We start from the raw sequence: 15,196 nt of genomic DNA, 5'->3' as shown, positions 1-15,196 counted from the left end.
TGGGAAATCGCATTACAGAGTAATTACTGTAGATTATACTTAATATCCAATTCCGAGAATATCACAAGAAAGGCTTTTTGTTCAATCTAAAAAGCTTAAGTCTGGATCATCTTCAGTCTCAGATTTCTAAATCTGTTTCATGATCAGTCGGCAGTCTAATAAGCAAGTAGGCGATCACCCACTTGCGCCTGACACCTGTCGACATTTTAATGAATCGGATTCAACTTGAACGGAGTATTATTTTATTTCTCTAATTTATAATAAGATAAAAAAATACCAGCCTGATTCTGTGATTTTTTTACTTGATGTAAGATGTAATAATGAAAGTATTATTTCGATTAAGGTAATTTGGCAGTGATGAAGCCACTGAATGTCACATCCGCCCTTGGTGAGGAAACTGACATGTCTCAGACCAAAAGCGTGTGTCATACACCGAAAGTAACTTTGCAATCTGTCGCCAGGACTAGGTTTATAAATTATTTAAGTAAATAAAACATTCAATAAGCACAAATTTTTATTTAACTTATATTTATATTGCTTTATAAAGGTATAAATCATACGATAATATTGTCCCTGTAAAAATAAAGGAAAATCTAAGGGACATCTTTATACTAAAATAGTTATCTCATTCTTAAGCTATCGAATGATAATAGAATAGAAAGAGACAAACCGTATAAAATATGTACAACATTAAAAGCATTGGGTTTTATGCAAGTTAAATGTATTTGTAACTTAATAAAACGATCACTAAGAACTATAACTGTAAAAAAATATTCAAGTTATGTATTTTACCATAAAATACGTTTGTTATAACGCTATTTAAATATACTATAACACTTAATTACTTTTTGGCACATAATTCACGTTTTAAAATATTATTTTATCTTAAACATTGTTTGGAGTACTTTGTTAAATGAAATGCATAATTTCTTTGGTTCTGCAATTAGTATTTAGTGAAACATGTATTATGCCTTCAGAATTGCTCATTTAAAGACATGTTTGATTATTAGTCAACACCATTACCACAGTCAAGCAACATGTGTCATTTTTTCAATATTACAATAAATCTTTGCGATTTCTTCCATAATAAAGATGTAACGATACGGGATTTGTTAACAGATTATAGACAGATGACAATTGATAAGTCTTAGACTAAATGATATTTATAATGAAAAGAAAAACAGCGAAGGAGTAAACTCGTTTTACGCATAAGTAAAATGAGTAAAAGCTTTACCAATAAAATTTAATTTTACCATAAAAAAATCGATTACTTTTTCTGCATAGTCATATTTCGTATTTTTTTAAGAATGAATAAAATGTATATAAAACATTATTTTATAAATAACAATAACCTATCTAGTTTAATAATTCTTACTTATAAGGCACAAGGAATGCAACTATCATTACTCAACTAACATAACTAAATTATGATTAAAGTCTACCAAATATATAAAGTAGTATAATTTAAATAATACTTTTTACCAAAATAGTTATGTTTTTCAACTAAAGGTTGCGTATCGCGGGAAAGTCAAGTTTCAATGTTTACAACAGCGAACACTAGATGTCAGTTATGACATTAACAATTAATTTTCGTTAATAAAATCTGTGAAGTTGTGACAGTTCAATTTAATACAATGCATACAATGCATATACAATCTATTGAAATTTAATTTACTGAATAATAATTGTTATAATACGTGGCGCAGGAAATCCACTATAGTTGATATGACATTTCGATGAGTCATTTCTAAATGTCACAAAGTTTGACTTATGAAGAAATTCCATAATATGTGGACGGCTGTCAAATGCGCTTGCTATACAAAAATCAATGACGCAATTACAATTGGATTTTTTATTACAGAATCTGTTATACGCGAAACATTATAAAATTATATAATTATGATCTTAAATTCGTGTTTTACATAAAAATGCGAGATATATCTTCTAAATATCGCTTTCTAACTAATGTCATTTAAATATTGAGTAGACGAAGCCATATACTCTTTTTCGAAATTAGTTAATTTCGAGTTATTAACACACTATTTGTTCGATTGGAAATCGTTTGGCTACCACGACTGTAAATACACTAACATTTCAACACTTAAAGTGAAGAAATATTTATGCTAATATTGTCCGAAAGGCTGACGGGTTTGACGAGCAGTTAGCGGCAGCCAGGAATCCTTAACTCGGAACTAATTTGTATCAATATAGTCACGTGATAAAGCATGAACTTTATTGCTTGGAATTGAGTTCTATTTTTCAATGACCAAACATTTAAAGTTTCTGTTTTGATTTGGAGGTGTGTTTACTATTAAATTACTACTTTTACTAGGTACTAAGTATCTAGACAAAATGTTTGGCGGGTTCCCTTGAACTCACTTGAACTGTAAATATGTATGCCATATAATTTCTGTCTATAACCCAAACGTGTGCTTTCACTTGGACAATTTCGAAAAAGAGTATTTCAATTCAAAAAAGGGGGCAATGACGTGTACGCCTGACCCGTGCTCGGCTCCATTTTCACCACGACCGGTTGCGACAAATCCTGGCGATCCATCTCATAGTGCTTCTCGTGAACCATCGCGCACTTGTCGTAGTCCTCTGGAGGATTGTACCGTGGCTCTTCCTGCAGCGCACACGCATACTTCTCTTCATGCTCATGACGGTACTCCACTTTGTCCTCGTGCCCGTGGGGCTCTATTTGGGGAGAGTGAGCTACCATGGGATACTCCCGCAATGGGGGACTCCCTTCACCATAATCGTAATGTCTAGCGAACATATTTTGTCCGTCGTGTCCATTGAGAACTGTGGTATAGGAGTAGCCTGGTTGAGGGTTGAAGGCGGGGTAATTACTCCCAGATGACAGCAAGTGGTGGGAGGATAGTTCGTACGAGTGTTGGTACGACCAGGAATCAGCCGGGGCTGGTAATCCGTTTTGTGGGAAGGCTGGTAGATTGCCACCGATGCCGGAGAAACCGCCGCTCAATGTGGTAGAACTGGGTGAGCTGGATCCGATGTAGCCGGTTTTTCTTGGTGGTTCGCGTTTCCGCCACTTTGCTCTTCGGTTTTGGAACCATACCTGTTTATTAAAGAAGTAAAACAATTGTAAAAGAAGAAAACATTAACCATGTCTCAAAGGTGGAACAACTGAACTACACGTTCATTTCATTTATATTTAACATTCCCTCGTACGATGAAGGAAAACGAAGTAACAGGAGGCTGATCTGCCTGTCTATTAGAAAAAAAAACAAATGATTCAGAAATCTGGATCCCAGATCTAAAATATTGTAACACCACTCTTTTTTGCGGATACACGAATTCTTTTTTTTAAGTAAGTATGCCCCTGGCATTTCCCCCGTAAGGCTCGTCTGATGTTAAGTGATAGCGCCGTCCATGTTCACTCACATTGCCAGAGTGCTCGGAAGTGCCTGCATTTTAAGAACTGGTACACTCTTTTCTTAAAGGAAAGTCGAATTGATTTCGGCAGCTGTTTCCACATAGTGTACGGCAAAAAAATTGTAGAGCTTCAAACTGCCTGGCGTCGGTTCAAGTTCCATTCGCCAATTCATGAGTACGTTGCATGACCAGCCCTAAGTTTCGAAGGCTTTGGGCTCCTAACATCAAATAAGGCTAGTAATCCTACCTGTACTCTTGATTCCGAAAGATTCAATTTTAGTGCCAGTTCCTCCCGTGCAAATACATCTGGGTAGGGAGCTCGTTCAAACGCCCTCTCCAGCTCCTCAAGTTGATATGCCGTGAATGTGGTTCTGGAAAATAAATTATAAATAAGGGTTACAACGAAAATATGTGTACTTCGAAGTTGGCTGTACCAATGTAGTTGTATAGTGTAGTTTGATAAATAGAGTTTGACGTCAGAGAGGAGAAATAAATTTTTAAGTTGGTAAGTCGTACTGGTCTGCTATATAGTATAGTCTTTTGTTGACATAGCTGTTACACATTAAGAAAAACACTTTTCCAACGGATTGAAGCTGTGTATTATTAATAAAAACTTATAATTATTTATGTCACCGTGCCTACTTACGCTGAAAAGCACGCGAAACGTCGGAAAAAATCGAATTAAAATTTAGAATTATGTAAATAATTATAAGTTTACATAGCTTCAAGCCATTCCTAAAGTGTTTTTAATGGTCTGCTATATATTTGGAAGTCTTGAGGGGTTGGTGACCCAAGTGCTCTGCAAGAAGTGGTTTCGTTGTGATATGTGGAACGAAGGCCAAGATCGTTAGTGATCTTTAGTTAGTTGCTAGAATGCTGTCTCACTGTCGACATCTATATACGTTCGTAGAGTGAGTACATAGTAGCGATATTGTGTATATTATGTATTTAATAATAATATTAAATAGTACATATACAGTATATATAGTATTGGCTAAGTAGTTAAATTAACGTGCTACTGTCAACAATGGGGGCGAACCACCGCTCTGTGCCAATGGATTGTACATTCTCTTGCTAGAAGGCAAGACATCATCGTTACTCAGCACAATAACCTACGACATGAGTCAGGCATAGAAGGTTTTTAGGAGACGGAAGACATCTTTGGACCCTTTTTATTTCTGGGCCTCAGATTTCTGTATCTGTTTCATGATCATTTGTTAATCTAATATGCAAGTAGGTGATCAGCATTCTGTGTATGACAAACGACTGTTTGGGTCTAAGTCAACCCGGTTTCCTCACGATGTTTTTCTTCACCAATCGAGCGCATTTAAGCGCGAATAGAACGTCCATTGGCGCTCAGCCGGGGATCGAACCTATGACCTCAGGAATGATAGTTGGACGCTGAAGCCACAAAGGCCACGGCTCAAATATAAGAGTCCTTCCTTCAACTCCGATTTTGATCCCCTTGGAGGAGAGACTCTTGGGCCGTTCGGTTCCAGTGCACAGCTAATTGGAGATTTAAGTTGGCGACTGGTAGTACCAGTGACACCAGAGCTAGTGCTTTCCTCGACGAATAAGTATAAATATCAGAAAAGGTTAAGCACAGGGACCAAACTTTTTAAATTAATTTTCTATTTATGAATTTTTATTAATTATTATTACTATGTAAAAGAAATTAACACGTAGCAAATAACGTAATTGATACTACGGGCCTTGTGGACACGGCCTGAAAATGACAAAACCATTTGAACTAGTGTATAGTGTTAGTGGACGTTTGTCGAAACAGCGAAAAAAAAATAGAACCCAAGAACAGAGTGTCTACCCTTTAATAGACGCTGTATGTAGTTATTGGACACTTATGTTAAATATTCTTTTTAATAAATTAGGTTAGACTAAAATTTCTTATTTGTTAAGTTAGGCTAGATCGTTATGTTAAAAGATGTAAAGACAAATGTATTTAAAAAATTATTAATGGCTTCGAATTTCTTCGAATCAACTGTGCTAGGGGCAAGAAACAGACGGCGAGTAACGGAAAAATGTGACGAGTAACGGAAAAATGTGACGGTATTTTTTTTCCAACGCCGATAAAGAAGTTTCACTTCAAAAGCGTAGCAAATAAGAACTGTATTTGTTCGCATAATTTCCTTATCGCACAGACTCATGAGTCCTGCTTAGACGGTCACATCGACCCCAATAATAACATACCGTTACTGTATCCCAATTGACAAGCAATTAGATGCTCACGCGCAGGGGGTGAATCTAGTTTCACGCTCAATCAATTTCTGCGCGTGCGCCCGCAGCCATATTGCACGTCATGTGTTTGATTCGCCCCGGGATAAGGCGATTGAAAAATGTAATTAGACTTTAAAAAACCAGTGACGCTGGAGTTATTAATAGAACCACGCAAACACGCAGATCATCTGATGTTAAATGATACCGATGGACACTCTCAATGCTACGCTTGGGAGTGCGTTGCCTGCCTTTAAATCAGTGTTAGTCTCGTGGGTTAAGCGTCCATCGTGAAGTCATACGTTCTGAATTTTCTATAGGAAATGGACAAAAAATTCGATAGGAAAATGGACAAAACCCCCTAAGGGTGGAAAGACAAGCAGGTGAGGCACTGGAAGGACAGCAAAGCCTTTTCTGCTTTCTTGGGCCACTTTTATGGCCGGATTTAGGTCTGGAGGCCTTGTTGCCCTCAACGGAGTGGAGGCACCTTGGCCCCAAAGTATTTTCCAAATAAAAAAAATAAAATCCGATTGAGTTTTTCAATTGTTAACGAAGTAGATTCTTTTAGTATTTAACAAACATATAAAATTATAAATACAGATCAATTATTTCTGTTAATATTTAAGAATTATATAATCAAGTGTACAAACATGATTATATTGTAAGGTAGACATAGGTAAAGGTAAAACAGCAAAAAATAATATCAAAATAAAAGTTGTCTCGTGTTTACTAAAACCTTTTTTTCTCGAAGTCTCTATTGTATGTTTTTTTTAAGGATCCCCGGGGCTGTAGCCGCAGTTCCTTTCCCCTCCATTTGGCCTTGGCCATTTTTGTACCATAACCTTAATTCTTTATTAAGTATTTCAGTAAAAATAAATGTTTTTAAATTTCTAATAAGCCACAAATTTCTAACAACAAAAGATTTTGTCCCTTAACCACTCCTGTAACCACTCTGCTTTAGTTAATTGCTGTGAAACGAAGGAATGCAATGTAACATTCGAACGCCTACGTCTGGCTACACTCTCTGGGCGTAGCTCCGACGATTTTGGGATTCGCCACGCTTATAGAACTAAGAAAACGTAAATGAGCAAAATGTACTGCCTTGGCTAGTCACTTGAGTTGTACATTTACGTAAGTAGTATTTAAGACCTCCAACGACAACATAATAATTATTATTTATGGCCAAAAACCATTATGTATGGCCTTCTCCAACAATAAGCTGAACAGTGAAGACATAAAAAATTCAGAACAAAGTTCTTCGGGATACACCATGGCATATTAAAAATGTCGATTGAGGATCTTAAAGTGAATACAGTCCTAAATACGGCAAAACGGTTTGCCTTAGCTCACTTAAACATAGCCATGTGAATATTGAGGTAGTCAAACTTCTATCAGGAATAAGACGCCTAAAGAGAACTTAAGCTTTTGAGTTAATATACCTAGTGTAGAATATAAGTGCAAGTCAATGAACATTACTTTGTGACATTATTACTTATTAGTCATAATTGTACAGCCCAGTTTGTAAATCATCTAAAGTCGCTTTTTTGTGTGGACGTTATTGTAGGAAGAGAAATATTTGAAGGGATTTCAAACAAGCTAAGTGGTAATTATCAATTAAAGCTTATTTTATGAAATCAAGATAAGTCAGTCTCTCATAGGGGTAATAAGTAAAATATCCAGCATTGATCGTTTCCCCTTCATTGGTTAAATGACTTGAATCTATCAGAAAAGGGGCCGATCGTGAAACCATTTTAACAGTAAGTAGTGTTAAATATATAAATATTTTTGTGTATATTATTGATAAGATCTAGGCTTTAAAATATATTCTAGGTACATAGTTATAACAATCAATACATTTACAGTTTCTTAACCTACATAGTAATAATAAAAATTAATGAAAGAAAATTAAAGCAAATTTTTAAGGTTCCCTGTGTATCTGTAGAGTTTTGAGGAGGATGAGTTCCATCTGGTGCATGGCCACGTGAACGCCTTGTGTGTTACCAACCACGATTAATTTCTCCAGGTTCTCAGTGCTTCTGCGCAACACTCGCTTGTACGGTGAAGGAAAACAAATATTTAGGCATTAGACCCACTCAACGGGGACATACAGAGAAATCGAAGCGTAAGGAATTGTAGTGCCACTGTTTTTTTATATTACAGTAATATTTAATTAAAAGTTACATCATATCAAAAACATGGCAATATTTTTTAAAATCACCATATTAGTTATGCTTTAGGGTTGCCAACGATAAGGGTGAATTCCTATGCATTATCAGCCCCTTTTACCGTCACTACAGATGCGCCTGACCTGAACAGTTAATTGATATTTGAAACTCGATTCTCGAAACGAATTGTTTACAAACTTAATATATTTTATAAGTATTAGTTCTGTCATTTATATTATAAAAAGGAAATGTTAGGAATGAACTCAAATGAATGCAAACTTTATTTTGTATTGATATAAGGATATAATTTTATTTTGTAAATAATCCTTTGATTATAAACACTATTTACAAAATAAAATGCTACACTCTTTACTTCTAATGCAACTATGCAAACTTAGGTTGGTACCACCGCCGGACACTAACTTGACTTGTTAAAGCTATCGCGGAATCTTAAAAGGAATCTTTGGAATATCTACAGCGCATAGCTGCATCCTGGGCACACACACATTCACACCAACACACAAAGCCGAATTAGATATTACGTATTTGATAATTTCTAATGATTTTTTCTTTCGTAAATCTTTGAACAGTTTTGTATATATGTATTCCTTCGTTGGCTATATCTTTTTTCCTATACATTGACTAAGACTTGAAAAGAAAAGTATTTTTTATAAATAACACAATGTGGATAAATAATTATAATTTTTTTCCTGATAGCGTAAAAGAAATTTATTTCATAACATTGTTTAGAAGCGATATCTAAAATCAACATTGGTATGATTACCTTGGCACAACTAGAGGATCATTGAAAAAAATATATTAAACACTATGTCTAATTCACAATATATTTAAGCATCACTCTATCACCTACCTTGTCTTTTTCTTCTTAATCCCGTTATTTTCTCCCTTCTTCTTCTCGCTTTTCTTAGTGGGCGGTGGATGGGTTGCATGCTGTTGGGGCGCATCCACTTGCTGTAGAAGTATCGGCTCCTCTTTCCGCTTCTGCTCCCCCGGGAACACCGGCAGCTCCTCCCGATACAACTCTCCACTCGACCCGACCACTACTTGAACCCTATCCTTCCCAAATTCGCCAAACATATGCTCCTCAAACGTCGGCTGCTCCATACTCGGCGCCGGTTCGAAGGAGCACTCATAACGCGGCCCGGAATCTCCACACACGTACATAAACTCGGCTGGTGGCGGGTGAGAACCCGCTACCTCCGTGCCAACCTCCCTCGGCTCCGTGTCTACCTGCCGGGCACAAAATGCCCGACCAACTTAATTTAATATTAAACAATTTAAGCTCATTTGAGTCCTTTCGCGTTCGTACCGTCGTGTCCGTCCCGGTTAAATGGCTTTAATCAACATTAACGAACTAACCGACTTTGAAATGCGGTTGGTCAATTTATATTACCATAATACGACGATAGAAGGAAACATGAGCCAATGAGTGTACTGAGGGAGTTCGGCCCGTTCAATGCGGGTGACACAACTCTGAACCGTATCATCATAGCTCAAAGGGGAGTTTCCTTTATTCGAAGCCGGTACGTAAGCCTATTTGAACGCGGGAGACCGTACCAATGGGAAGATAGATCGGCCACACCCCACTGTATCCAGCACCCGTCGTGGCACGAGCTGCGGGCTATCACTACGCTGTCTTTTATGAAGCATGCGGGATTCCCACAAATTCATGAGATTTTTGTATAGGGCGCAAACACCCACATCATTATCAAACATTATAAATCCACGATCGTGGGAAAATGCAGAAATCTTAGATCTCCAGGATGACGCTTCGTAGCTGCTGCGTTCGCGGCTGGTCTCCGATTCAGCCGATGGCGGGCTTAATTATCAATTAGCATTGGATTATTAATAAAACATTCTATTGGCACTTAGATTAACTGGGGGAGTAATGGCGCATTTCAACAAATTCGGTTGTTATTTAATTGAAGTCAATTTAGATGATCAGAGTCTATTTAGGTTGGTGCTGGAACGGGATCTCTGCTTCATTGGGCTTATTGGAGACTTTCAGGCAAGACGAGTTGCACTCGTGAATGCATTTGTGCATATGCAATTTGTTCGCGAAGCATGCGGTCTAATTTGGCAGTGTATTGGCGGAATATGTGATTAGTGTTGTGTTGTGTTTTTCGGATTATACCGTCACGGAACATTCAAACCAGTATAATGGTCTCATGATTTGATGTGTACTGGGAGTTGACGTAAGTCGCTTAAAACCTTATTCATTTTCCTTTTTTTTTATCAACAGCCAGTCGCATAGTCTATGGTTTCTTTTATAATTTACTTACGCTTAGCCATGTTTTATATATGATGAATGAAACTCCAATGTGTTGGTGAAATATTTATAATGTTATTTAACTTGAATCCTAACTTTAATCTAATTCTTTTTTAATGCAAAATGTTCCAACAAAAAAAAATCTTCTAATCAAATGGCAAGCCCAAACTAGCACCTTTTCCACAGACTAACGAACCAATTAAATAAACGTCAGTTAACACAATCGATAATAAATAATGTAATCTAAGAAATATAATTATTTCTGAACATCTGTAATGCAATATAATGAAAACCAAATATACGAATATTAACAATGTGAAATACGGTTTGGATTGGTTCTATTATGAACTTAATTACAGAAATAAGTATTCGATATAGATTAAACTATGCATTTTCGCCCATAACTGGGATATGACGTGATTTTCGAACCAGAATAAATGATGACGTCTTGAGTTCTTGACTTGTTTTCTTCTATTTTATTAATTAAATATACTTAATTATATTATAGACTGTTATTATTTTATGAAATAGTCCTTAAGGATGCTATATAAAAGAGTATGTTACACTTTTATATACATCAATTCAAACATATAATGATATAGGTTCAAGAATTACGGGTTTTTATACTAGCTGTGCTTTGCACCCGCATTAACTCTTTCGTAGTACCAGCTTAAAGCTCGGTAAATAGACTAAATGGCATAAAGATTTTTTTTTGTTAGTTGTATCGTATTGTAGATCGTTTCGATCGTTTTTGTAGATATTGATGTCTTCTGTAAATCTGTTGAACTTTGCTTTATTGTCACTGGTTTCCGCAGCAATTTAGGATTTTTATGAGTTATAGTAATTTCAAAAATAACCCAACTTTTTTGAAAGTATTCTATAGTCTATGCCAGCCTGGATAGTGTAGCAACACAACGGTGACATAATTTACATTGGTCCAGTAGTTTGTTTTTAATTCAATGCAAACAAACATCATCATATCATTCCTTATGCCGCGTTTGCCTTCTTCTCCTGTGTGACGTTTTCATCTTATACATTTAAGAAATAGCTTAATTAATCATGAAACTTTGTTTAAAGTATGTTTACATATAAACTAATGAAATGAGTGTTCTTTGACGTACAAGAATTGTGGACAGTGGGTCGTTTGGGTGGCACAATTATTAGTTATGTTTAAATTTGTGACGAAATTCTTTAAATTCTTGCTAATGAATGAGCAGTGTTGGCTTAGTCCAGCGTATGACCCTCATCCCTTAGGTTCTAAGTTCGATACCCGGCTGCACCAAAGGATTTTCTTTCTATGTGCGCATTTAACATTCGCTCGAACGATGAAGGAAAACATTGTGTGGAAACCGGCTTGCCTTAGACTCAAAAAGTTGACGGCGTGTGTCCAGCACAGGAGGATGATTACCTATTAGATGGACAAATGATCATGAAACATACAGAAATATGAGGCCAAGACCTAAAAAGGTTATGTGCCTGATTTATATTATTTTTCATTTTATTTTTCTAGTCAAGTTGTTTATTAGACACCTATTTTAGCTCAAAATCTTCTACCCTAAGCCAGACTACTCCTTCAAGAGGCTGTGATGTAAATAAGTAACATTTCGCCTACCCGGGGAACAAAGTCGTTGTAGCAAATTCTTTTTTTTTAAGTTAAATGTATAAAATTATAGTAATTGTATTATATATTTGTATATGTAATTACCAGGTTACTTGGTACATTACATATACAAATATATATTTATATGAAATGAAAACTTTTTTGTTGCCTATATAACGATTTAACATTGTTGTTATGTATTTAGTACAGTATTTGTGTATTAGTAGTTAAAAAATACTAAGTAAGAAGCGAACAGGCCAGAAAATTGGTTGCACAAAAAGTTAATTGTTTTTAGACAATTATTTGTAAATAATTTTTGTTTTATTACGTCTTCATTTATTAACCTTAGACCATCTCTTAATGTTCATCAGTAAAGCGTCTTGTGAGGGCGCGGCGAAGCCTTCAAATATTTTTATTTTCTTTCAGTTAAATTCAAAAAAATTCATAAGTAATCTTACATATATACACATTATAAAAGAAAACGCTTAGACAATATCAAAACCTAAATTACACTTAAACAAAATATACCAAACGGAAAACATAAGTAAATTAATAGATAAAGAAAACTGAAATTAAACAAAAAACAACTTAATATTTAAAAAACCTAAGTGTTACTACTGCTAAATAACGTCAAAGTTTTCCCGATTCCTAATATATTTTCTGACACCCTCTTTGGTATGGTGGAAAACGTAAACATCTTCATAAATTTTATTGTAGTTAGGTTTATGGCCTGGAATCAAGACTTTAAGTAGTTAGGTATATACAGTGGCGAATTACACAGATAATATAATGAATAATAAACGATTTAGCCTGTCAACATGTAAATAAAATCAAATGAATCACAGGCACACCACACTTTTTTAATATGTTAATATAGGTTAAAAATATTCTAGATACTGTAAGTTGTGTGTATAAATCATTTTTTTTATACATATATGTTCGCATTTCCTATTTTTTAACCTAAAATTATTTTCTTAAATAATTAAAAACTAAATCTTAAATAAATTAAAAATAGTGTGGTCCCTACATCGCTTAGTGCTGGCATTTTCTTGCTGTATTACTTGTCTTTGACAAAACCTTTTCGTTGACGAAAGCAGCTTAGAGCTCACCGGTACCATGCCTCCTGCTGATGTCATGTGGAACATGGTGTAATGGTTGCAGCTCCTTACAAACGTTGAGTAGAACAAAAAAAATTGACAGTTAAAAGAGTGACGGAGAGTTTGTTGCCGGTTCTTCTATTCCGTTCTACACCCATGATTTGGGAACTGGCAGTAAATGTAAGATTAGAAGCATTTAATGTATATCTCGTATCTATATGAATAAATGATTTTTGAATTTGACATTGAATTTATCAGGTGACAACTTAAATCTTGAATTAGCTGTGCACTTGAACCCCACGACCCAAGAGTCTCTACTCCAAAGGTTGTTCCCGAATCGAAGTTGGATAAAAGACGCTTACATTTGAGCCGTTTGTGCTTGTCCGATGGAGGCGAGACGGCACAAGTCCACACAAGTAGCATCCCATACCATATGACAATAATTATGGAGATGTTAATATTTTCCACGTTACCAAAGATCCTCCAAGAGTCCTCCTTGTAAAAAGTGTGATGTTTGAAGTCATAAAAATGTACCATTTTATTAAAAATGCACCACTATGACTTTGTTTATTGTACCTATTTAGTTTTTTGTTTAGAATATTAAGTATTAACTGTCGTTTATTTAAAGTTTCAGTTAATATTTAAGTAATATGGATATATGTTAACTGTAGATTACTAATAAGTAACAAAATAAATTTTTATATGACTTCAAACATGACATATATTACAAGGAGTACAAACATATACTTATGAATATATGTTATAGAAAATACACGTGTGATAATGCCATGGGAATATATACTTACTTAAATACCAGACCAGATCTATTTAACTTCCTCACAATCGAGTAGCCCGCAATGTCGCAACTCACGAGAAGTTACTCTTTGTATTGAAGAAGCCGAATGGGTCCGCCAAGCATACGCAAATATACGCTGTAAATACCTAATTATGTATTTTCTCGGTAATCATGCCAAAAATCTCATTTAACAATATCTCTTATACATATATATATATCGTGGTTGAATTTGCTGTGAATCGAATCCCGGACGATTATTGTAAGACGGTTTGACCGTAATATTATACGTATAACTATATGTATTAAAATGCCCGATTAATTAATTATTATAATATTTATTATGTGTTCAATAAGACGGGCATAAGGTATATGATAACCCCTTCCTTATAAATACAACTTGAGACATGACACATATACAAAATACTTTTGACGTAAGTGAAATATTAATTTCCATTATATACAAATGGGATAATAATAATAATTAAAAATTGATTGATAGGAAACTAAAAAGTATATTACTATAATATAACTAAATTTAAAAAGTTTGGTTCCTGTGGCAGTACCTTTAATGCTGGCAGCATATGTAAATCATATTTGCACTGTATCCAGCCTCTGGTTCTTAACCCGACACATAAATCGTGAGTTCGAATCATGGCTTTACAGCATTTTTGAACTACTTTGTCTTTATACGCGATTAAAACGGTGTTGAAGGACCAAACAGACCCAAATATCGACGGGTTGAGTCACCACATATTTATAAAACATGTGATACAGAAATCGGATTTTCAATTTGCCTTTTTTTTTTCAGAAACATGTTGTAATGCACCAAGATGGTGCGTATTCAGTGATTCCAACTTGGGGATTTTCCTCCCAAATTAAGAGTGAATCAAGATTTCCTGAGGTGTTTTGAGGAGGTACATTTATTTAGGCGAGTAGAACAAGAAACTTTTTTTTATTATTGAAACGCTCACGATTCTATACAATTTATATTTAGCTTAAAACCTAACCAACAAAATAAACCAGAAATAAACTCGGAACGTATAACTGATATCAAAAATCTATTAGAAGATCGCAATTGTATACTAATTAAAGTAATGGAAGCAAATAACAGAGCTGGTGTGGCTTGTGATTCGGCTGAAAAAGTTGAAGCCTGCCATTCGGTGTCGAGACCCTTGATCTTTAGGATCCTAGCGCTATAGGGTTTTTAAGGAAATAACAAAAGGTTTAGTCGACATCGGCGACCGAAGCGCGGAGACAAAGAATTAGCTATTTAAAGGGTTAACGCTGAAAGTATCTTCGGAATCTTGCCAAACGGGACTTTATTAATAATATTTTAGTTATTATACTTTAATGTTAGGTATTGTTTTTTATTATAACAACGTATTCTACTAACTGAATTTTCGATGCATATTTAAAATACTTTTCAAACCGAGAGTACAACAAAAAATGATGGGTTTTAAATTGCATCTGACAATTGGCATCACTTTTGTTACTCGCGTAGATAATACGAAAAAAATATGAATATTTCATAACAATTTATCACTATCATTAAGCGATGACGTTCATAGTTCTGTCCAAAAAAAGATAGATGTAAAAGTGTCAAGCCAGTGGGAGCCAGTGCAC

General features: G+C 35.1%; 1 protein-coding gene across 1 annotated transcript; it reads right to left on the bottom strand.

Annotated features, from left to right (window-relative positions):
- Nucleotides 1-1,658: 1,658 nt before the first annotated feature.
- LOC123717877 (retinal homeobox protein Rx1-like) lies at nucleotides 1,659-9,150 on the bottom strand. Its single transcript, XM_045674124.1, has 3 exons — nucleotides 8,662-9,150; nucleotides 3,644-3,767; nucleotides 1,659-3,079 (listed from the first exon to the last, which is right to left on the bottom strand). Exons 1-3 carry the CDS (start codon nucleotides 8,973-8,975, stop codon nucleotides 2,465-2,467), a joined length of 1,053 nt encoding a protein of 350 aa, XP_045530080.1. The 5' UTR covers nucleotides 8,976-9,150; the 3' UTR covers nucleotides 1,659-2,464.
- Nucleotides 9,151-15,196: the final 6,046 nt, after the last annotated feature.

Source organism: Pieris brassicae, chromosome 13, assembly GCF_905147105.1.
Source record: "Pieris brassicae chromosome 13, ilPieBrab1.1, whole genome shotgun sequence".
Lineage (NCBI taxonomy): Eukaryota > Metazoa > Arthropoda > Insecta > Lepidoptera > Pieridae > Pieris > Pieris brassicae.
Note: the sequence above shows the minus strand (reverse complement) of the source record. Positions and strands in the feature narration are given on the sequence as shown.

What these genes read in the sequence shown, in the direction of transcription:
- LOC123717877 (XM_045674124.1), bottom strand. Translation starts at nt 8,975, where the DNA reads ATGTACGTGTGTGGAGATTCCGGGCCGCGTTATGAGTGCTCCTTCGAA. An exon ending in ATTAAGAAGAAAAAGACAAG is followed by an intron (nt 3,768 to 8,661) that starts GTAGGTGATAGA and finishes TTTATTTTCCAG; the next exon opens with AACCACATTCACGGCATATC. An exon ending in TTTCGGAATCAAGAGTACAG is followed by an intron (nt 3,080 to 3,643) that starts GTAGGATTACTA and finishes TTTAATAAACAG; the next exon opens with GTATGGTTCCAAAACCGAAG.